Source organism: Schistocerca cancellata, chromosome 6 (genome assembly GCF_023864275.1).
Source record: "Schistocerca cancellata isolate TAMUIC-IGC-003103 chromosome 6, iqSchCanc2.1, whole genome shotgun sequence".
NCBI lineage: Eukaryota > Metazoa > Arthropoda > Insecta > Orthoptera > Acrididae > Schistocerca > Schistocerca cancellata.
The window spans coordinates 513,608,109-513,633,748 of record NC_064631.1 but is presented as its reverse complement, the minus strand read 5'-3'; the positions used below and the strand labels follow the sequence as shown (position 1 = coordinate 513,633,748).

Genomic DNA, 25,640 nt, shown 5'->3' with positions numbered 1-25,640 from the left:
GGTGTGATTATAATTTTTGGAGTGTTGATTTTTATTTTGTGGTATCGACAATTGTGGATGGGCTATGTAGGTGAAGGGAAGTGTGGATATTGTACGTGTAGTGGAATTTGGGAATTTTGTGTTGTTTTTATGTTGTCATTTTGCGTGGTTTGGGATCATGGGGTGTGTGTGTGTGTGTGTGTGTGTGTGTGTGTGTGTGTGTGTGTGTATTTAGTTTGTCCCCACCCCAAAACCCCCAATTTCCCATGCTGGTCCCATTAGTTTGATTATAGTTTTGGAGTGAGATGTGTTTCTTGGTTTCCTGTACGTATTTTCGTGTTTGTTGTCGTGTTTATGTAATGATGTCATAGGCGCCGCCATAGGTCAAAGCAGACGAGTGGAATCGAACGCTTCTGTAATATAGACAGAGGAGGTCACTATTTTGTTTGATTTAACGGAGAGAGTAATGGACATTCTGAATAAACTGAACTGATAGACACTTTAAGAGAGCTGCGAACTATCTCCAGAAAGCCTCCTTACAAAGTTTCAGGAAACAGCTTTAAATGATTAGTCCAGGGATATATTAAAACCTCTTCCATACCATTCCCACAGGGATTGCGAAGACAAGATTAAATCAATTACAATGCATACAGAGGCATTTAAACAGTCATTCTTCCTGTGCTCTATATATGAAATGAACGTTAAAAAGCTCCGATAACTGGCACAATGGAAAGTACTTTCTGCCATGCACTTCACAGTGGTTTGCAGTTTATTAATGTACATATAGATAGTATTGTTGCAAATGCTCCACAGCAGGCCTTTTAAACAATTTTTTATTTAGGTTTACATTAGTTTCATTTTAAAAAAAGAAAAAGAAAGAAACTGCTTACAAGTAACCTCACTCTATTCCCTTAATTTACAGTGTCGCAAGTAAATTATATGACATGAGAATTGTTATAGGAGTCGAAGAAACTTTTAGCAACACAGTTACTAAAATAAATGTTTATTATAATAAAGTTTTACTTACTGATAAATATTCTAAGCTTTCAACATTCTGTTCAGAAAATACAAGGTAGTCCTCTTCACTGCCTTGAAATTCTTCCTTTTTAATTTCAAATCCAGCTGCCATTAGGAAATCTTGAATTCCTTCATTGGGTGCAACACGTTCCTGAAATATTCTGTTTGACATTCGAATCTTTTTGTACTTATCTTCCGTTGGATTTTGCACTATGTTCTCTAAATACTTACAAAGTGTCTCCACACACTGAGCTATCTGTAACAAATATAACACAGAGATGTAAGTATTCAAAATGTTGTAATAACTGTTGCTGCATTTGCAGATATTACATGTCACATTTCATTTGGCGGGGGAAAGGGGGGAGGGGGGGGGGGGGGGGAAGCAGCACAGTGGAATAGGCTTTGTGCAAATAAGAAGCAGTGAAATAATACCATACTTACTTTTTCCCTGTTCTTGTTGCAGGAGTGAATGATAAGACAAGATGTTAATCCACGTTCTTCTTCTAACTGAGAGTATAAGAATTCTTTAATTTTTACGGTCCACTCTTCTTTTGAAAGTATTTCATCACCTGTTGTGATAGAAACAAGATAAATCACAACCAGATACTTGAAAAATGAAGTCAATAGCAATTTACAGCAGATTATATTTCCTCTACAACTATACCAATGTACATTGTGCTGCAAGTGGGACAGTCAAAACTTTCCTCGTAGTGCAGTTATGCTTAAAATTATATTAAATGGAAACATTTAAACAGAAATTAACTTAAATGCAGGCATTTAAACAATTAGCAATGGTGACAAATGCTACAACTGATGTTAATCTTCTCACAGACACACAGCAGCAACTGTTAGTTACAAGTTCTCATCGAGTGCAAACTCTACAGTGAACTTTTTTACTTATGGTTTCTGAAACTTCTTTGAGCAGCTTTTTGACCTTTATCATACCAAATTTATTTAGATTTTTCCTCTTGAGCATTTAGCCATAGGAGAGGTACTGGCACAAAATTCCAAATCATATGACACTTCGTGCGTATGTCTAGAATTAAATTCTGCATATTTCTGCAGTCTCTCATGGAAAGAGGGAGTCAATGATTCTTCTTTCAGTTGGTGACATACGCTCAGTGATCCCCCTTCATGCCATTTGTGAAGAATAGACTATGAAAGCTTAAATTTATTAGCATTCTTTTTGTTGTGCCTGTCTGCAACTCGGTAACTCCACTATCTGGTGAGTAGCAATCTATCCTTTTCTTAATACTGACATCTATTCATTCTACACCTTCCCCACTTGTTATTAGACTTTTCATTCCCTTCCCTTAGAGGAAAGGATAAGTTGTTTGTGGCATTTTATTTTGCCCTTTTGGCCACAATTTTATGTCAGGTTTCTTTAGTCAAGTCAATCATTGCAACACCCATGTGACATACTTTGTCATCCAGCACTGCCTTTAATTTTTTGTTTTCTTTTCATTTCTGTTGTCAATTTCTCATCTCGTTCTAGTATGTGGCAAATCTCTTTCCTCAGTCTCCTGTACGGCCCTTTCAGTTTATGCTAAACATTTTCCTATTTTGCACCTTTCTGTCATTTATACTTACTCTGAAGAAAGGAACATTGTTCTTTAAAAGTTATACTTGGCACAGATGCTAGTCACACTCAGGTACAACAAAAAGACTGTCACAAAATGAGCTTTCGGTCAACAAGGCCTCTGTTGAAGTGGTCGTGTGTGTGTGTGGGGGGTGGGGGGTGGGGGGGGTGGGGGGCGGGGCTGGGGGGTGGAGGGGGGGGCGCACGCATGCGTGCATGGTCTTTTTTCGACAATGGCCTCGTTCGCTGAAATCTCATTTTGTGACAGTCTTTTTGTTGTGTCTGTGTACGACTCAGCATCTCCAAATTTTCCATTGTTTGATACTTGCCAGGGATAAGTTTCAGGAGGAGCTAAGTATACCAGAACCGTCTCAGGACAGTTTGTCTTTTAGCGAAGACCATAGGGACCTGAAAACATTTTTGGGTAAAATTTACGTCTATTTTTGTTGCATTCACATTTTCTGTTTGTTAGTGATTAGATGTACAAATTTAAAAGGTTGTCATGCTACATGCCTAAAGACTGTTAAAAAAAAAAAAGTGGTGGTTGGGTTGATTTTTATCCGGAAAATTTACCTTTGTAAGAACTTCAACAGTTTCCTTTTTCTAAAACTGTCTTTGCCTGTTTTCTTTTTTTTTGGCTTTATTTTAGCTTTCAACAAATGATCGTTTCTGTTCAGAAGCAGCAGCATTTTCCTGCAGGTGAGCTGCATGCTGTTCTGATTTAAGATGTTTCTTGGCATTTTTTTTTTTTTTTCTTTTCACTCCTAATTTGATAATCACAGAACAATCTAGAGTTTTTACTAGCAAAAGGGGGAGGAGCAGTGAGGGAGCAAGCCCTGATTCCCTTTCACAAAGCAGCACTTCAAAGCACAAAAAGAAACAGCGAGCATGCACAACACAAAGCACTGAGCAAAGGCTACGCACAATGGCTTGCTGGGGTTCACAGTGTCATAAATGAGGTAATTAAGGCCAACATCTACAGGTACTTGATGAAACCACATTTCTAAATACCAACCCCTAGAACTGCTTTGTTGAAAGTGTCCACATTAATCCAACTTCTGAACTTCAGCTAGCAGACAAATGTACGCATTTCTTTGTTGTAAGATGCCATGTCCCACAGTTGATCATTACATTGCATCATGTGGTGTGTATCTTATAGAAACAGTACTGGAATGGCACAAGAGCATGGAACACAATGGTATGTTGTTGTGTTCAGGCACTTTTTTATTTTGCAAGTACATTCTTATGCACATTACCTTTTTAACTGGGCTTTGCCAGATGATGTGTAACACCAGTAACCAAAAATCTGACACATCTTTAGTATTTATAAGCATAAAATAAAGCAATTTCAAACTATCTCTTATAGGTAAGTGAATGCAGCAGATTTATGCTACTACAACCTATTTAAATAAATTTTAAATACTCACTTATAAGGGGACATTTGAAATACACTCCATTCACCGCCAAGTGCGGTGAAGCTTCAACTTCCGATGATAGCTTCTGCTGAGCTATAACTACTTCTTCTTCTTCTTCTTTTGCTGCTGCAGATGCTGCTTTCTTTTCTGCCTCTAGTTCTTTGCGTACTTGTGCCTGGATTGCAGCTAATGAACTAAACAGAGAATAGTAATTATCACATACCTTATAAATAGTATTTCTTCTGAATCTATACAGTCTATTTAAAACTGCATAAATGTATGTGCAGTATGATATGAACTGTCCTTCACAAGTATTCATCAGAACACAATTCACAAGTATTCATCAGAACACAAGATAGTTAAATATATAGTTAAGAGTAAGAACATTTGTGATGACTAGTGAGAGTGATGAGGAAAATGGTGTCGGCACTCAGAGGGTAAAGTACTAATAGTGCTGAATTTAAAATCTTACCTATGACACAACATCTTTTACTGAGTCTGTTTCAATGATATCCCTCCGGGTGTATGACTGTGTCGCATGAGATACAGTCAGCCAAAATATTGGTAGTTTATCTCTCATGATGTGGTCACTCACACAGAAGAATTTTATTGACACTTGTGTATTTCAATAAAAAATTATCAACAGACAAAAAATAAAAGCAGCAACCACACACCTACATATAACCAACAGATGCTGAACACTGATGCTTACCCCCCCCCCCCCCCCCCCTGCAAAAATTTCCTTCGAAGTCAACAATACTCTAGGCAAGAATCAATTGCTGGGTCCTCTGTCATTTTTATGAAACTTTTTCATCATGCTCTGAAATCAGACTTAGACTGAAAAATTTCCTCATACTAGTATGACACAGCTCTCATATGCTGCAGAGGGATATCATATACAATTCTGAAACTAATTATTCGTATATTGTTACCTGCATAATCAACAGTTTAAGTTGAGTCCCCTCACAAGTATTCTTCTTAGTCTTGCTACTTTCAAATAAACCCAAATAAGACAGGAGAAACTTCACCAACAGGAAGAGAGAATTCACTAACATTAAAATTACAGAATGTGGACGAAGCAGCACAAATGTGCTTGCAGTCTGATCTCGACAGCCAGAGACTGCAGTCGTTTGTGTGTGTGTGTGTGTGTGTGTGTGTGTGTGTGTGTGTCTGTAGGTTGTCTAATTAGGATGACAGCCTTTTTAGCCAAAAGCTTACTGTTATGCCTACTGCAACTCAACATCTCTGCTATATGGTCAGTAGCAATCTTTTCTTTCCATAATTATATTAATATTGAATAAATATTGAAATAAATATTCTAAGCATTCTCTTTTACTATAGCAGTTTTCATATTTATACTTCCATACTGCAAAAATATGCAGTTTACTTGATACATCACATTAATGCACTAAACTGTGTCATTTTTGGCATGATTTGTTGGGCAAAAGTATAAGGTAATATGATATTGCCAAATGAAATTATAAACTCTATTTGAAATTAAAAGTTGCTTTGAAACTTCCTGGCAGATTAAAACTGTGTGCTGGGCTGAGATTTGAACTCGGGGGACCTTTACCATTTGCAGGCAAATGAAGTGGAGCTGAGAGGGTGGGTCATGAGTCATGCCTGGGGGCTCAGTCAGTAGAGAAGTTGCCCATGAAAGGTAAAGGCCCTGAGTTTGAGTCTGTGTGGCACTGTGTTTTAATCTGAAAGGAAGTTTCATTTCAGTGCACAGTATGCTGCAGAGTGAAAATTCCATTCTAAAAGCTTCTTTCATTATTGTCGGAAAAGTAATTTCTGGTGACAAAACCAGCAAGCTTCCGAAAGCATGACTGGAAAAATCCTTCAAGCAAAAATGAAGGAAGAAACAAATGAGCTAGTTTGCACCTTCTAAGTATGGTCAAATGCTTACAGCCACAAATCCATCCAAGTCTATGTTCACAGCCCTAGGTGGTTGTTTCAACAATGGGATGACGAACTCTATTAATGCCAACAGGCAAATAGGCCATTAAGTGTACCTGGAATGGCAGATCTCAACCATGAAGATATTCTAAACAGATAGGACGTTTTTAATTTAGTGGAAAAGGAACTTTCCATTCCAGCAGGAAGTGTAGATGTTATAAAAGTCTAATGTTGTTGTGGTGGCTTATATAGTATACAAAAGGCTGTTTCCACACTATATTGGGGTGTTAGCATATCAGAAGCATATTGGTTCAGAAGAACTTAGAAGTAATGATGATGTTATCTTTTGGAAAATTTTTCAGTGGTGTGTGGTCACAGAGTTATTTTCTCTTTAATTGAGTAGATTTAATGGGATTAACATAAATAACTTACTTTTCCAGTACTTAAAACAAATGTAATTTGTGAGGTCAGTGTTTATAATTAAACCAACAGATCTTCAATTTCAACATAACACCGAAAAGCAGTTAAATAAGGAAAGAATAAGGAACATACAGTACTTCAAAAACAAACACTTAGGAACTAATACAAAAATTGGCAAAAAATATCAAAATCAGAAGATAACATGAAAATCTGCAAAAATTAACATCCAAAATTGGCATAAAATTACATCAAAATTTGCAAAAAATTAATATCAAACTGGTGATAAAATAAAACTACTTGTTCCTATCCCTGTGCATATCTTGTGCACAGAGCTGCAAGTACAGACAAATAGCATCTACTTCCCTGAAAAATTGTCACTAATGGAGAAACAGATAAACTCAGCTAAAAGATTATTTCATTCTTCTACAATTTAACTCAACAACAATCAGTGGTTGTATTTTTTTTTCCAATTATCAGTTTCAGCTGTGATCTACAGTCATCTTCAGAATGAGGAAACAAAATTAAAAATATACAATAAATATTTTGCTTCTCTGATGCTGAAGTTTCATACCAGTGCTGCAGCATAAAAAGATTGTCCTCCAGTTAAATAAGTGAAGGGAACAAAATTATTCTTTCAACTGCGGCTTTCTCCGAACGAATGACACCTTATATCATAGCAAAAAGATGCAAAGGATAGTGAGACTAAAGATCATGTACTTATTAGGTAATGAAGAAAGATAATATTACTGTAGACACTCTGAACCAAAATTAAAAATTACACTGGTAGATGAGGCAAATAAGGTGTTAAGGTGATAAACAGATGACAAAGACAGACAGCAGAAGAATGTCTAGCATATAATTGGGTATTTTATAAATGGATAGAAATAAAGGGAAAACAAATGTTAAAATGTGTGTCTTCTACAATGACAATTTATGTTAAACCAGATATGAGAGGAAACCGAGCAAGCATGGAGGTATGTACGATTATCAACCCTGTTGGAAGATGAGTCCCATCAAAATATTTGTTGATAATTTTAATACTCATTTCTATTCGAAAGGATAAAAATCATATTATTAATGCTACTAAAATATGGAATATGTCTATTATTTTCAGCTACTTTTTATTTTCTGATACTCTCGTGTGAGATCTTTCATGAACGGGTAAGTTGAAAAATTGCTCATTCATGTCTGCTACTTAAATAATTGCAATTACTAATAAATGCAATACGTTCATTTGCATGTCCCATTCCACATGTCATCATTTTGGAGCCGTAGTCAATTCCAACATTATTTATTAAATGAGGTTACAGAACTCAATGACTGCACTCACTGACACTACAATGGATACGGTCACAATACTCGAGGATAACAATCGAAGGTTCAAACAAATATCTCTCTTACGTGAAGGCTGTTGCACTGTCTTGCTTCTGTCCACCTAGTCTAGCCATTGCAGCAGCAGCTGCTTGGCTTGCTTCCGCTGAAAGGGCAGATCGTGATGTCGTCGGCACACTGCTCTTCGGTGTCACTGTATTTGACCTTGGTTGCTCATCGGTCAGTTTGTATCCCTTCCCTGCTCTCTTGAACTTTGCATCTACTTTTTTCTTTTGGAAAAATTGCTTAATCTTATCAGCCATTTTGATTTTGCCAACTCAAACTCTTGGCGAATGCTCCTTGGGCAATTTCAACAGTGACACACTCTTCTTCAGCTCTTCTATTGTCTTGGAGGTAGCTGCAAAAATTAAAATTATAATATTCAAAGTTGTTGAAAGTTCATACATTCAAGTCCAAAAAGGAAACAATAAGGCATTAGAATACAGAAGAAGGCACATAAACCAGGCTTTGGAGTGCAAGAAATCAAAGCACAAATACACGAGGAGGAGAAAAACAAAAACAATAAGGCAGTACTTGTTAACTAATAAAAATAAACAGTTGACACAAAACAGATGAAAAAAGCTAGGCTTCCCACAAAATGTTCATAAGTGAACAATCTAACTGAGATGGCGAAGTGGTGGTAGTAATTATTACAAAGATGAAGAATGAAGCACCAGGCATTTCTTTCTTAACTTATGACAGGGCTGAAATGACAATCACCCCCTTCCCTAACTATGTCAGAAGAAAAGTTCACTTGAGAATAGTATAAAATTATGTGACAGAATTGGTGCCCAGTACTTAATTTCATGGGGTTAAAAACTTAGTATTAGCAAGAGTAATGTCAATATACAAGGAACTATCCCAGCTTTTGAAACTATTAGTTCCTTTCTCAGGGAGGAAAGAGGGACAGATTCAGGAAAGGTAAAAAGGAAGGGCGTATCACTCAGACTCAAGGATGAGATGAACCCACCTGTGTTGTATATAACTATTTACTACCTACGCTAAAGGCTCCTATTTGCTCTATGAAAAGAGCACTGTCCATTGATTTCATTTAGTATCTGCTTAACTAGCAAAAATAGTATATGCTTGTATCAGTACTGGAACATTCCAAACTTTTTATGGTTTTAAATGATCCAATAATATATTAAAATGAAATATGATACAATATACACCGATTTTTTCAAGTAATCGTCTATCTTCTCTTTTCATTAAAAAAAAAAAAAAAAAAAAAAAAAAAAAAAAAAAAAAAAAAAAAAAAAATTATAGATACAATTAACACACTGTTATTGTTCACAGTTCTCTTAACACTTTTAGTGGATATCTCAACAACCATTCATCTTACTAGCACTTAGCAATCTTAAGATTTTAGTTTTTTTTAATATGTTTTTGCTATCCATACACTGTAGGTGGTTAAGTCAAGATGCTCACTCCTTGTAGATAATCTATAACATTCCACAATCACATTACAAAGTGGTCACATAAGCATGTTCACACTCTTCTGTTATAGAGGACTGGCAGCCTGCACCAGTCTCCATACTCACGCTAATTAACTCCAAACTTTGCCCTCAAGAACTGAGTTTCCTGAGGGGGCACCTGCTAAATGCAGCTGATGTGGTGAGCATTGCCCTCAGTTATTTAAAAATACACTACTGTCAACACTGGTTCTTCAATGCTGTTTGCTAAAATTATCAAGTACTGGCTTACACTATCGCCCCATAACACAAGTTAGAAATGAAGTCTACAAAATAGCCAACTGCACTGTAACAACATTTTGTCTTGAACGGAGACACTGTGTTTATCTGAAATGGTCTATCTCTTTAAGTTATACATGTCTCAGAATGCTGGATTAAAATGTTTTCTACAGTCTCTGGAAGTCATTAACAATTTTCAATATTGTTTATGGACTTTACTACATGATACAGTAACAACCACTGTTTGAGCTTTAGAGCTCTTTGGTTCACTTGTTGCATCTCTCCTGTCCTTCAGCAGTTATGTATCCACACAGTACCTAGCAAAAGTTAAAAAAATCATGTAATTGGTCAGCAGAAAATTTATATCAACACAGAATAGACTTCCAGGTCAGTTTTTCACCCCACAGCTATGTAATGCTTGGTGTCAAACGGTAAATTGTTTCCCTTATTTTGGCAAGAAATTGTCAACTAGCTGTCAGTTCTCATGCACCGACAAACTTTCTAGTAGGCATTTTTGCTTTTGCCGCATTCTAGCAACTTCCAATTCAACTGCTTAACAATAAAATAATGGCATCAATCTCAGATGCTAGATCATCAAAAAGTGGTCATTATTGATAGCACCTCAATTTTTCACTGGCCCAGTTAGCATTTATTCACACTTCTTACAGCGAGAACTGCCTCTTATTTGTATTTAGGTTTTTCTTTTTTGTGAAAGATGACTTTTCCATCTATAGATGATCTTGAAAATCAATAACACCAGTTTTTCTTTGCGCTGTTAAATAGAGCATTTCATTCCCTCAGTCTCTACCAGTAACATATCTCAAGATACACAGTAATACTATCTGCGGATATTGATTTAAAATTCATCCAGTGCTTCGAGGGTGTGTTACCTGTTATTTCCTGACAATTTCTTGAACAACCATTCCATTTTATTTCTGTCATCAAGACAGTGGCAAATGTGACTTCCTTCATTCAAAATGTGACAGAGATGGTTATAAGACTGAGGTGGAAAACCTCCAGTACTGTTGATAACTCATATCATTTCATAGGTCTACACAGAATTAAACTTAACAAACAGCTTTCAATATTATGTAATTTATATTTCGAAGTAGATACTTAAGATCATATACTAACACTATTGCAGAAGGAAATGAAATTCTATACATTTGGGTTTCCTACCTAAACAATACTAAAGGAAATTTGGTACCTTCATAACTCCCAAGACCCAAATGTAAGTGGAACTAAATCAGTGACACACAACAACTGCATGGTCGACAAACTACTGATTTTGGATGTCAGCTTCATACTGTAACATAATGAATTTGTGGCACGTAATGTCTTATGGAAAAGAACAGAACACTATTTTTTTGGGTCTACATTATTTTTTGGAAGAACAGACACCCAAGCTACAAAAACTGTAATATATCATCCACATTACATTTACGGACTCCGAAAACCAAGTCATAAATACACCATCTGCCACATGTAAGAGACTTACTGATATATTTCGCACAGTCGACTCTGACACGTGACAGAAGAGAGAGAAACTACTTCATTTAATAAACCACAAGCTCAATAAGTCTAATAATATATTCTCGATTACATAACCATATTGTTTCTGGTGTATTTCAGTCCTGAGGGAATAAAGCAACAATGAATGTACAACTTATTATACAATGCAATAAACTGTCATCTAAATACTATACACAGAGATACTGCTCTGGGACAAAAAGCTGCTGAGTTCTATGACTGCCTCACCCAGACTACTGGGTTTTTTGTTGTTAAGACGTCGTGTTGGTGACAAGAGTAGCAACAAATCTTTACAATACACAAAGGAAAATTCCTGTTATGCTGGATATTACTACTGTACAAAATAGCATAAGAACTCTTCTCAATAACCACTGCCAACTGTTCAATTTTTGATTACAGATTATAATATTTATTCTTATTATTTATAACAGTGGTTTGCACCACCTTAGAATTCGCAACTAAATCAGGACCCTTGTTATATGAAATACACAATGTTCCTGTATCGAGACCAGTGAGCCACTGAAACACCCCCACAGCTTGTGCTAACAAGACAATTGGTAATACTACCAAGACACCATCTCTTGAAATGCATCTCCAGATGTGTAGCCCACCTGCAAACTGACGAGCAAGCTGGTGAACCCCATGTCTATCCTGCTATATCACAACAAGCATCTACTGTCTGTTTTCAAAGCTATACCAATCCTTCTGCAGCACACTTTTCAAATCAGCGATGACACAGTGTGTCACAGGGGTAATACCTGTTTTCCACTAAATGTGTTAGCACTATACAGAATACAAAAATGAATAACTACTATCACAAATGCAAGAAATGCACAGTAGCATAATCTACATAGATCACCTCATGCTACACAGCACTGTTAAACAGGAAATTGATTCTTTGACAACACGTATGGCAGTTATAGGGTCCTTCTGGGAGAATCTACATTCCCACCACAAGCATTATCCAACATTCAGACAGAGACTATACTTACCATGTGTAACTCCAAGAGGGCATGTATAACACAAAAAAAAAGAGTACAAATGCAGAAATCATCTCCCACAATCCCTCCCTTTCCTCAATAATTGGAATGTGTGGCCTTGCATAAAAACAAAGTGAAACTGAAACATAGTTTGACTGCATTAGTTATAAAGCAATTTAGATAAAATCATATACTGAACCTCAACCAGTGGGCCTACATATTGAAAGTCAAGGGTTAAATTTTTATATATCTGTATCGCACTTTCAGGCACAGTAGCACAACAAATCAAGAAGAAAAGGAATTCTCTTGGATAGATCTCTAATGTGCTGTGGCACTGAACCTGCATACTTGTGGAATAAGCAAGGGTAAATACAAAATCCACCAAATAAGGCACAAAGCTTTGGAAACTGTGAAATCGAGATTGCATTGTACAATATGCTTTCATCATGCAATCTGAGCACAAGATTGGTTGGTTGGTTGGTTTAAAAGGGGGAGGGGGGGGGGGGGAGAAGGGACCCACCTGCGACATCTCTGGCCCCTTGTTCCCAGTAATATAATTACACAGCGGAAAGAAGAAAAGAAAGGAGACATACAGCACAATAATAAGAGAAAGGAAGAGCCAGTAGAACGGCAGAAAGACAACCAACACTACTATGGACAAAAACATAAAAAGAAAACCATAGAGAGAAGCACGAAACAAGTAGAAGGGGTAAACCACAAGAATAAAAAGGAAAAGGAAGCCACTCTGCGACACATTAAAACATCTACCCTAAAAACATTAGGGACAAACGACATGCACTAAAACTTATACAGAATGATAGAACGAACCATCGCATATAAAACGTAAAACTAAATTAGCCGACGAGGCGTTGGCAGCTAAAATTAATGGTAACTGAAGAGTCCGTCGCAGCAGAGGGTACTGAGGTGCTTCCAGCACTTCTGCTTAAGCTGACGGAGGAGATGAAGCCAAGTCAATCAGGCATTGAAAACCAGTTCTAAGAAGCGGTATGTCTCCACTACAGTGAGTGGATCGTCATTAACGTAAAGTTCCGGTTCTGTATGAATGGTAAGATGCTGACAGAAGTGCATAACACACGACTTTGTGGATGAAAACTGGAAACCGTGGGCTAGAGGCCATGACTGCACCTTGTGGATGGCTCCCTATAGGTGCCGCTCAGCAACACCAGTACGGTGGTGTAGTATGAAATGCAGAAGTTGTCTGCATGCAGAGAAGGTGAGACGGATGGCCCTACAGCTGCTGCTAGACCATTAATGGCCACTAAAAATAAAGAGACAATACAGAGACGTGCGGGACCCCATTCTCCTGGATATGGGGGAACTATGGGAGGCACAAACTTGGACACAGAAAGTACTAAGTGACAGGGAATTCTGGATAAAAATCAGGAGTGGGCCTCCGAGACCCCACTCATATAATGTGGCAAGGATATGATGTCACCAGGTCATGTCATACACTTCTCGCAAATCAAAAAAGATGGCGACCAGGTGTTGGCGTCTGGAAAGGCTGTTCAGATGGCAGACTCTAGGGACACAAAATTATCAGTTGTAGAGCGACCATGGCAGGAGCCGCCCTGATATGGAGCAAGAAGGCAACATAACTCCAGGTCCCAATCCAACAGCCGACACACCATACGTTCCAGCAGCTTACAAAGAAAGTTGGTGAGGCTGATGGGCCGATAGCTATCCACATCAAGTGGGTTTTTATCGGGTTTGAGTACCGGAATGACAGTGATCTCCCGCCATTGCGATGGAATGATGTCATCGCACCCAATCCGGTTGAAGGTGAGGAGGCAATTTCGCTTGCAGTCAGATGAGAGATGTTTAATCATCTCACTGTGGATCCGATCTGGTCCAGGAGCTGTGTCGGAGCAATGTGGTAGGGCACTGAGGAGCTCCCACTCTGTAAATAGGGTGTTATAGGATTCACTGTGGTGTGTGGTGAATGAGAGGACTTCCCTTCCAGCCACTGTTTGAGAATGCAAAAGGGTGGGGGGTAATTCTCCGATGCACAGGCTCGAGCATAGTGCTCAGTAAAGTGCTCGGCAATTGCGTTTGCGTCGGTAGATAACACACCATTTATGTTAACACCGGGAACACCTGTTGGGGTCTGGTACCCGAAAACATGTTTGATCTTTGCCCAGACTTGGGAAGCTGACGTATGGCGCCCAATGGTCGAGACATCTCTCTCCCAAAACTCCTGCTTCTGTCGTTTGATAAGCTGGTGAACGCGAGCACGGAGCTGTTTAAAGGGTATGAGGTGCTCCATGGAAGAGTGCTGCTTATGCCGCTGTAGAGCTCACCGATGCTCCTTCATTGCTTCAGCGACTTCCGACGACCACCAAGGGACTGTCTTTGGCCGGGGGCTTCCTAAAGAGTGAGGGATCGTGTTTTCTGCCACAGAAACGATTGTTGTAGTCACCTGCTCAACCATCACATCGATGTTCCCGTGTGTGTGAGATTCAACAGTGACCACACAGGTGAAAGTTTTCCAGCTTGCCTTGTTTAGAGCCCATCTGGGCAGGCGTCCGTGGGCTTGACGCCGGGGCAGTGACAGGAAGATGGGGAAGTGGTCACTACCATACGGGTCGTCATCTGCTCTCCAGTGGACAGATGGGGGAAGTCCTGGGCTGCAAATTGATAAATCAATGGCCGAGTAACTACCTTGAGCCACACTGAAATGTGTGGCGGCCTCAGTATTTAAGAGGCAGAGGTCGAACTGAGACAGTAAAGTTTCAACATCTCTGCTTCAGCCAGTAAGCACGGTGCCACCCCACAAGGGGTTATGGGCGTTAAAATCTCCCAAAAGTAGGAAAGGTTTAGGGAGTTGATCAATCAGTGCAGTTAATGCATTCAGGGATACTACACCATCTGGAGGAAGATATACACTGCAGAGAGTTAATTCCTGCATCATCTTTATTCTGACAGCCACAGCTTAAAGAGGGGTTTGAAGGGGCACAGGATCACTACAGACTGAGTTTAGGACATAAACGCAAACTCCACCTGAACTCTATTACAATCGCTACGGTTCCTGTAGTATCCCTTATAGCCCCGGAGCGCAGGATTCCGCATTGCCAGGAACCAGGTTTCCTGGAGGGCAATGCAGAAAGCAGTTGTAAAGCTTAACAGTTGCCGTAGCTCAGCCAGGAGGTGGAAAAAGCTGTTGCAATTTCACTGGAGGATGATGTCATCGTGACACTGGAAAGGCATGGAACACTCAATGAGGCACTTTATGCCTCAGGGTCACCTGTTGCCACTGACTTTTTGCCTGAGCAGTCTATATCCATTGTGTCTGAGGGTCCAGCAAGATCTAGGTCCTCAGCGGACGCTAGAATCTCTACTTCATCTGCAGACACAGAGCTTGGAGGTAGCATTGGTATGGGTGCCACCACAACTCCCTTGGTCTTGGGGACCTTCTTTTTGGATTTCTCTCGCTGTTCCTTTGGTTTCCCTGGCTGGGAGGACTTCACTGATTCAAGCCACTGGCAGGTGTCATCTTTCCCACTAGCAGAAATCTGGGAAGGGAGTGACCCAAGGGACCCCTCCCCAGCAAAGGCAGCCCAAGAAGTTGCGCACTTCTCCGGCTTAGAAGTAGGGACGGACGTCCCCAATGGTTGGGAGGGTGTTGCTCCTGAAGTAGGTGGTGCAGGAGCAACAGGGAGGGAAGTGCTTCCCACCATCAAGGGGACAGGTGTTGTCTTCTGGCTCTGAGAGGTGAATGGGGTTGGCGGAGCTGATGGGGCTAGAATTGTTGTACCGGCGGCATAAGATGATGTCATGCGTAGAGGATGTAGGCATTAAAATTTCCTCTTAGGCTCAGTGTAGGTCAGTTGGTTCAGGGTCTTGTACTCCATGATTTTCCTTTCTTTCTGTAGAATCCTGCAGTCTCGTGAGCAAGGCGGATGGTGCTCTTTACAGTTGACACAGATGGGAGGTGGGGCATATGGAGTATTGGGATGTGATGGGCGTCCGCAATCTCGACGTGACACTGGAAGTACAGTGGGAATACATATGACCGAACTTCCAACATTTAAAGTGCCACAAGCATGTAACACCCATGACTGGGCAGAGAATGCTGTTTTGATCAAGACTGACCCAGATATCATTTTGGACAAGCCTTCCACCTCCCCAAACTTGTCCTCTAAATGCTCTCAACAAAAAACTGAGGCTTCATCTTCATGAAAGATTCCCCATCAGCTCTTGAACATACAAGGTACCGGGGCGAATAAGAGCCGCTGCCATCCTTAGTCTGATGTTCCTCCCTTGGCGTGGTCAGAGAGGGGGAACAATTTGGAGTCATACTTCTGTACACTGAATTGAGTCCATGAACGCTTAGAGATTGCTAATGTTTGACCACCAGCAAGAGATGATGTACTATGCTTCATCGCGTGTCACCCACCCACCCCAAACAGGGCCCCACAAGCGCCACCCAGCTGCGGCAAAGGCCACCTGGCAGGATGGCCATTGCAGAGGTCCCAATGCCCCAGGGGGATGGGCATCTACCCCTTGGCATACACGGGGAGTTAACAGCGCAAGCATCAGCAGAGTGATCCCTGTGTGGTCAGGGGGCTACAACCAACATGGTACATGGCGGCCCCACCACAACGGACTGGCTACTGTGCTGGATATCAGGTGCAAACAAGTCAATTATCATCGTCAGCGTAGAAAACGATACTGCACTGTTGACAGAAAAATATGCACCCAGGAGTGTGACTTCACCCAACAGTTGGAGAATGAGCAGAAGTGCAGATCCACATCAATGAAGAAGGCGATAGGTCTCAGTGCATGATGGACACGATGCACCATGTAAGGCGCCCTTCCCCAATTGGCTCACTCTTCGGGAAAATTTTGAAAAATGGAGGTCAAACCCTACCACAAAGGCCAAAACTTGAGAGACTCCTTTTAGCCACCTCTTTATGACAGGCAGGAATACCTCAGGCCTATTCTAAGCCCGGGACCCGCAGGGGAATGAGCACAGGACATGTTATCTAGTTAGGCAATTACAGTGAGCACAGCGGACATGATCTATTCAGCCAATGTGACTATTTCATTACGCACACACACAAATTAAAATACATATAGTATAGAAATAAGTAGAGCTATGGCTTCATATATAATTTTGGTTTTGCTTTTTCTTTTCTTTTTTTCCATCAGAGGCATGGTTAGGCTGGGATGTGACATGACATCTTAAATCTATGTGAATGAAGCAATGACACTACTACTAGTTTTGAGCAAACGTAAGCTGTTTTATTCTGAATATGTTGTGGTTTCCATATCGTTATTTCCAAGGTGTGGTACTGCTTGGATGTAACAGAACTTAATCTGAGAACATTTAAGAGGGTTGGGGGGGGGGGGGGCATTGCAATGTCATTATTACACCACTGTAAATTTTACTACTCCATATTTTATATCAAGGATGTCATAATTTATGGTTTATGTACTGTTTAATTACAAGATCTCCAGTGGTATGTCATATACAAAATGTCCTATCTTGCACCCTATACTGACAATAATCATGAATTGGTTTCAACTGCAATTGTAAATTCGAGGAGAGTTTAGTGATCTAGGGTAAAACTGCTCAGAATGAAGTGACTTTTATATTCTTTGTTATTATAAAGAATTATTCTATGAATAGGTCATGATTTCCAGGAATGTGGTTAAGTTGCTTTTGGCTGTATTTTCAGAGTTTGGCTGTGAGTTGGCAAAGTGAAATTTAGGAAAATAAAACAAAGAAATTCGGGGAAATTCTACAAAACTGGGTGTTTGGTGAAATTCAAGAGGGTCGAAAAATGCTTCCCACTGAATTTCGGACCAAGGAAGTGTTTTTCACAAAAATAAAATAAAAGATGCTCCCTGGGACAACAATTATCAGTGACTCCTTCAGTTCGTACAACACTCAAGATACCAAAGGTTTTCAGCACCTTAAAGTGAACCAGTCTGAACTTCGTAAATGCAAATGATCTTTCTGTTCACACACAGAATGTGGACAGAATATGGCAGTACATCAGAGGTACCATTACACAATATGGCAAAAAGAACAAACATTTCATGAGTTACTTAGCTGAATATGAAACACATCACCAAAAAGAAATATTACATCACTTTTTTTTTTTTAGGCAGGTTAATTTCACCTGCCCAGGAGAAATGTAAAGCAATAACGCTTTTGAAGAATGATGCAAGGACGACTAGTGACTACAATTCTTTGCCTTCTGGAGAAACTGGCACCTTCAATTTCTTCAACATTACAGGTATGTTACAGCGATCGGTTGGTAGGGCATATTCTGAGGCATCAAAGGGATCACCAATTTAGTACTGGAGGGCAGCGTGGAGGAAAATCATAGAGGGAGACCAAGAGATGAATACATTAAACAGATTCAGAGGATGTAGGTTGCAATAGGTACTGGGAGATGAAGAACCTTGCACAGGATAGAGTAGAATGGACAGCTCTGGACTGAAGACCACTACAGCAGCATTGCTATGCTTGTCATTGAATATTTTGTACATTACATTGGAGTATATAATTTATTTGCGTTTCATTCTTAAAATGTTTTCATTGTTTGCATGCTCACACATTGAAATTGTGATGATGCGATTGGCTGATTACATGACGTGTAATGTGCTCTCATTCTGTAATCTGATTGGCTGAGGAGATCATGCGTCATGTGCCCAGGATGTGTAACAAAATCACAGCATACAGTGCAATCTCAATTCCATAATTTCTGAAGCTATTGAGGTGTATTTGTGTGTATTGCATATTGAACCAGGGACCTAGATACGATGGAGAGGTTTTGTCCCGCCGTAGCCCTCAGTAGTTCACAACCCCATAACAGGCCACAGCAGTCCACCCACCTCACCGCCGCCCCATATTGAACCCAGGGTTATTGCGAGGCGTATTTAGTGGATTCTGTATTTATATTCGCTTATTCCGCAAATATACAGTTTCAATGCTACAATGCATTAAAGATCTATCCAAGAGATGCCCTTTCTTTTTCTCAGTTTGTTTTGCTACAGTGCCTGAAAGTGCAATAGCGATATATAAAAATTCTACCTCAAAAACTATGCAAAAATTATACAGAAATTTGACTTATATTTCAAATTACCCCCACTATCTAGTATTCTACATGGTCCTATATCAACATTCACATCTTTTAAATAATAGTGAAACTATCACCATTAGTGAAAATACTGCTACAGTTATTACATTTAATGCACACTTTACTACTTCCCCATCCCCCTGCTGTTGTTTCCACTAGCCAGTACTGTCTATTTCTAACACAAAAGAATTACTAAGTACTGGCTAACTAGACACAGGTGATTGTGGGAGTTATAATAGCCCCATGGCACAGTTTTATTGTTTGCATTGATACCTCATATCTGTATATGCACAGGCCATAAGTGTTTTTGTAGGCACTCTTCATTATTAGATGGCAACACTTAACAATATGTTATGTTCCCAGACTGTTTGAGCTTATCTTTACCAAGAGCAAATAAACTGCACACCATGAGACCTTTGACTGCTTCACGACCATCCACACAAGCTAAGTTGACACTTGGCATGGTGACGAACAGGAGCACCTGTAAATGGGACTGCCTTTGCTATCGCTCTCAACAGCCACATTCATTTGGAGTGATCTAACACCAAATCCCAGAACACAAGACCAGAGATGTATCCTTGTGAACAGCTTTTGTTAGTCCTTTGGCTAAATGTAACTTCCTAGAGGATGCTCAGTCTCAGTCCCGGCTATAGTTCTTCAGCCAGTTGTACAGTGCTTGAGTGCAAATTACTTTCCTCAGCTGCTAACAATATGGTGACCACCAGAGGCAGTAATACCCTACCAACAAAGTGTACATCACAGTTACCACTTATTTTGTCCGTAATGCAGTTATTATGAGAGAGAGCTAGCCATGAGGTTGCACCTAGGCAGTTCCTTCTGTTCTATGGTCTAATTTTTCATTAAAACTATTTGCATATGCAGTATAGATGACTTTTGTTGTTAATTTTAAGTACTGTATGATTTACTCGTAGCATGGGTACTGCCAAAAAACGCTAAGACAACTTTTATTAAATTTAAGCCACTATACAAGTTAGTAATTCGTAAATGGTAATACGAAGTGCATTCAAGTTCTAAGGCCTCCGTTTTTTTTTTTTTTTTTTTCTAATTAACTACTCACCCTAAATTGATGAAACTGGCGTCACTTCTCGACGTAATCGCCCTGCAGACGTACAAATTTTTCACAACGCTGACGCCATGATTCCATGGCAGCGGCGAAGGCTTCTTTAGGAGTCTGTTTTGACCACTGGAAAATCGCTGAGGCAATAGCAGCACGGCTGGTGAATGTGCGGCCACGGAGAGTGTCTTTCATTGTTGGAAAAAGCCAAAAGTCACTAGGAGCCAGGTCAGGTGAGTAGGGAGCATGAGGAATCACTTCAAAGTTGTTATCACGAAGAAACTGTTGCGTAACGTTAGCTCGATGTGCGGGTGCGCTGTCTTGGTGAAACAGCACACGCACAGCCCTTCCCGGACGTTTTTGTTGCAGTGCAGGAAGGAATTTGTTCTTCAAAACATTTTCGTAGGATGCACTTTTTCAGCACTGGCGGTTACCCAAAATTTTTTTGGTGGCGGTGAATCTGTGTGCTTCCATTGAGCTGACTGGCATTTTTAAGTATTTAAAACCAAGGTTGCTACAGTTCTCATTCTCGCCACTGGCGGTAAAATTCCATCTGCCGTACGGTGCTACCATCTCTGGGACGTATTGACAATGAACGCGGCCTCATTTTAAAACAATGGCGCATGTTTCTGTCTCTTTCCAGTCCGGCGGAAAAAAAAATAGGAGGCCTTAGAACTTGAATGCACCTCGTATTTTGAGAGCAACTAAGCAAATTTTATATGTGAGATGAACCAAATAAAGAATACATGAATCTGTAACCATCTACATTTATCACTAATTTTTAAAGTGATACATTCAAGGATGCAGTAATGGTCCCTTCAAACATGAGGTCAGGCTCTTCAAATAACATTCATAATCAGACTGTTAGATAAACCAGGGACAATTTTGCTAAATTTAAAACAGCAAATTACTTTGGCACAAAATGTTTTTGCTTTCAGAACAGAGAATATGGAACAAAATTACAATCTAATGGAAATAACATCTTAGAAAAACACAGTATGTCAGTAATTTCAAAATGTTAAAAAGAGGTGCAACTAACCTATAACAAATATGATGTAATGCATTTCCTTTAGAAGTCTCAAATCATCATGATGTTCAGTACTACATGATAAGCCATAAAACCCAACATATACTGAAGAGCAAAAGGTATGTAAGGTGAAAAGAAATACTAGGCATATAGAAGTGGTTTTTATAATCACAACATTTTGGGAATCATAAGCAGATAAACTACTGATAGTATACTTGAGAACTTTTATTACTCAATAGAACAACAAAACACCTGCATTTATTGCTCTGTCCTCTATTCTCTCCAGAACCAGTTTTATTTGAAGGCAGATGGTTGAAATCCTGGAATAGGAGCAAAAATTAAATAGTATCTAGAAATAAACAGCAAAGAACCAAGCTATCTACAGTGGGTTTATTCCTTTTACAGGAGCTGTAAAGTCATGTATGAGATATTCCTTGAGAAACAAAATTGTGGTAATTATGTATGAATATTAAATTACATAAAAGTTAGTATCATCACAGACCATAGTGATGTGAAAAAAGGCCACTATATACCGAAATGCCTCATGTAGGCCTACCTTCCATTGATGTTGCCTGTAACCTCAGTGCCATGCTACTAGACAACTATTTTTTCTATGTTTTCACTTTCGAACACATTGATTGCTGTTGTGTCCAGACTGTTCCAAGTAACACTCCTTAAGTCAACTCTCTACTAGAAATTATTGTTTCAGACAGCTGAATCCAAATAGTAGCCTTACAATGATCACTGGGCTAGAGGAGACATCAAACAACTTTTTGCAGAATAAAGCTGTAATTTTAATTGTTTGTTACCTTCACCTTTTTTTAAATTTTATAAGGAAGTTATTTATCAAGAAGCTCTTTACATCATCATCTTTGAATGGAAAGTTAATACAACACATCTGAGCATTAAAAACTCCTAGAAACAGAAACAGTCTTCAGTACGGATAACAAAAATCTTGAACAACTCAGATTCTGAAACAACATTTTAATAAAGATAGAAGCTACCTGAAAATCACCAGCAATGAAAAATCTGTTATGAAACACTCATGTTATAGATTTTATATACACAAATAATATGATGGACAATATACGCAGCAGTCTGTGGCTGTTTGCTGATGACGCAGTGGTGTATGGGAAAACGTCGTTGTTGGGTGATTGTAGGAGGGTATAAGACGACAGACAAAATTTCTAGTTGATGCAATAAATGACAGCTAATTCTACATGAAGAAAAATTTAAGTTAAAGCAGGCGAGTATGAAAAACAAACCCATAATGTTCAAATACAGTATTAATAGTCTGCTGCTTGACACAGTCACGCCAGTTAAAAATCTAGGCATAATACCGCAAAGCAGTATGAAATGGAATGAGCACGTAAGAACTGTACAGGGGAGGCAAAATGGTCAATTTAGGTTCACAGGGAGAATCCTGGGAAGACCAAATACAGGACACAAATGGGACTCATTGCTCAGTACTGTTCGAGTTTTGGGATCTGCATCAGGTTGGGTTAGAGGAAGACATTGAAGCAATTCAGAGGCAGGCTGCTAGATTTGCTACAATAAGGTTCAAACAACATGCAAGTATTACGGGCATGTTTCAGGAACTCAAATGAGAATCTCTAGAAGGAAGATGTCGCTCTTTTTGAGGACCACTACTGAGAAAATTTACAGAATCGGCATTTGATGCTGACTGCAGAGCATTTCTACGGACGCTAACATACATTTTGCATAAGGACCATGAAGATAAGCTCAACGAGATTAGTACTTGTACAAAAGTATATAGAGTAGGGTACCCTCCGTCACACAACATACAGTGGCTTGCAGACAATGTATGTAGATGTACACTTCATGCAATCTGTTCATGGCTGTCACATTTCTTGCCTAGGGTAAAAGATGTTCAAAATGGCTAATGCATGCAAAAAAATATATGATTTTGATCACGCTAAATAGTTCAGCTGCTATTCTTGAGGCCATAATGGAATTAAATCTTAATGATGAATGAAAAGTTGTAAATGAATTCTCCCTCTATCCCTACAATGTGGCAACATAAAATCAGGACCTAAACAAAAGAACACATCTTGCTAGAAACTGTGAGATATATTTTCTACAAAAAGTAAACAACTGAAAACAATGTAAAGTCCAGGAGGGAATAAAAGCAATATGGAAAGGAAATATTGCTGCTCAACACATAAAGAATCACAGACAGGCACAATGAAACAAGAACTAGAGGTATCTCAATTTTCAATACGGCATGGACATAAACATTAGGCTTCACTACCAGTCAATTTGTTACCACAATCAGATTTTCTACTTTCAAATTTGTGGGCTGCACCAACTCACAACCAAATTGTCACCTTCCAAGCTAAACTAGACCTCAGGCTGTCCTGCAGATCAGTCTGTCACCACAACCAAGATTTCAAGGAGGTCCAATACGTAGCTTTGTGCAATAGCTCGTGTGTGTGTGTGTGTGTGTGTGTGTGTGTGTGTGTGTGTGTGTGTGTGTGAGTGAGTGAGAGTTGGTTGTTTTTGGAGCAGGCGAGACAGCGAGGTCATCAGCCTCATCTGATTTGGAAAAGAAGTCAGCCATACCCTTTCAGAGGAGCCATCCCGGCATTTGCCTGGAGCGATTTAGAGAAATCACAAAAAACCTAAATCAGTATGGCTGGACACGGGATTGAACTGTTGTCCTCCCGAATGTGATAGTATTCTTTTCATAGTGCCTGTCTGCAATGGCACTGCAACCCATTTTAAAAATAAATCTCCACCATTTACATCTGAGGAAGGCAGTTACGATGTCCATAACAGCCAAAGGCCAATTCAATAACAAAAGGATTACACAGGCATGCCACAATGCTTTCTCATAATCCATACATCATGTCGGTGCTGAAATAAAAATTAAATAATGATGATGGAAGAAAATGATCAATTTTGTTATAATCACTTTGTACAATGTCCAATCACCCATCAACTTTTCAGAATGGGTTTTTCACCAGTCTGCAGCACATGTGCACTGTTGTGAAACTTCTTGACAGATTAAGGCTGTGTGCCAAACTGACTGGGACTCAAACCTTGTCTTTTACATGCAATGTTTTTATTGACTTTAAGCCATCTATACACGCCTTACAACTTGTCCTCACAACTTCACTTCTTCTAGCACCTCTATGTTACTTTCCAGACTTCAATAATACAGGATTCATTTTCAAAACAAACCAATCGTCTGTGGCAAAACAATTTCTCTGCAACACAGTTGTTTCTAAGCATAGGAGAGAAATAGTAGAAGTGAAACTGAGGACAGGTTATGAGTTTTGCCTGGATAGCTCAGTTGGTAAGAACAAAGCCCACAAGAGGCAAGCTTCTGGGTTCAAAATCACATACATGGCTTCAAAGCTGAAGGAGTAAATGTGAGTGTAAAAAAAATGCATTCAGCCTATGATGAGTAATCAGTGATTGGACAGCATCAAAAACAGGAAAGAAAGACCAACTTTTCAAGATACAGTGCATGTCAAAGGAGCCAAATTGTTTGTTTTCAGAGAGAAAGACTGTATCAATAACATTTAGGCTATGGAAGAAAATCAGAAAAAATAAAAAGTTATTTGTTTTTGAATGGCACAAAAATTGTTTGTTTTTGAAAGGCATTGGTTATGTCATGCATGGTAAGCAAGCAGGTCATGTCTCTACAGGTGAATTTCATTTTTTTTAAATTCTGCATATTCTTAAAAATTTTAATTAGGCTAACTGCAATTGTATGTTAAAAATAAATAAAAAGAAAAAATGTATATACCCATTTGTAGTTCTGTGAAATAACATTTTAGAATTCTATCACTAGTTTTATGTCTAAAAATCGTATTAGGCAAGCGCAATTTATGGTGCCTAGTTAAGCAAGATAGGCCTATGTAGTACTGAGTATTATAGAAAACATCACGATAATAACAATACACACGGAAAAACATTACTGAAAAGGGGCTAATATGCTCATGCTGTAATTTCCGTAAGATAGTGTTATATACTAAAAAATTCAATTTCATTGCTTTAAAAATATTCTAGAGGACTACACCGCTGGACCTTCTTGTGCAGATCAAAACATTAATACCATGACAACACTACAGTGACACAGTCATAAAAATCTTACAACTGCCGTCAACCCTACTAACCTGGTTTCAAAAATCGCTCTGATATTTGTTCTCCGTACACCCTCCAAGACAAGAAAATGAGTACCAAATTTGCCACAAGTATGAACAAGAAACCATTTAACAACTTTATCTGAAACTCATCAAATGCTAGCCAGTTAATCAGACTGTCAAGAATATCCGTTGCATACCTCGACGACAAATTAGCCGTCAAAGGTGTAGTGGAGGTTATGTTAAATGCACTAAAAATTTCATTAAACAATTGGCCAACATGATGCTGTATCACGTTCAAAAAAGAGAAATAGCTAAAATAGTCATCTACGAATGTCATCACATATGTAATTGTCTGTATTTAATATTCACAATAAACGTTAGCGACTCCCATAACAGAATACAAAACACACGCCCTTCCAGTTCCAATAGCTTA

General features: G+C 39.1%; 1 protein-coding gene across 1 annotated transcript in view; it reads right to left on the bottom strand.

Annotated features, from left to right (window-relative positions):
- The window catches only part of LOC126088515 (UBX domain-containing protein 6), a 59,909-nt gene extending 34,537 nt beyond the window's left edge, over positions 1–25,372 (bottom strand). The window contains exons 1-6 of the mRNA XM_049906668.1: positions 25,238–25,372; positions 21,345–21,412; positions 7,711–8,038; positions 4,003–4,184; positions 1,438–1,565; positions 1,007–1,252 (exon numbers count right to left, since the gene is read on the bottom strand). Coding sequence (XP_049762625.1) covers positions 1,007–1,252; positions 1,438–1,565; positions 4,003–4,184; positions 7,711–7,943 — 789 coding nt within the window. The 5' untranslated portion in view covers positions 7,944–8,038; positions 21,345–21,412; positions 25,238–25,372. The remainder of the gene's footprint in view (positions 1–1,006; positions 1,253–1,437; positions 1,566–4,002; positions 4,185–7,710; positions 8,039–21,344; positions 21,413–25,237) is intronic.
- Between the last annotated feature and the right edge of the window lie 268 nt (positions 25,373–25,640).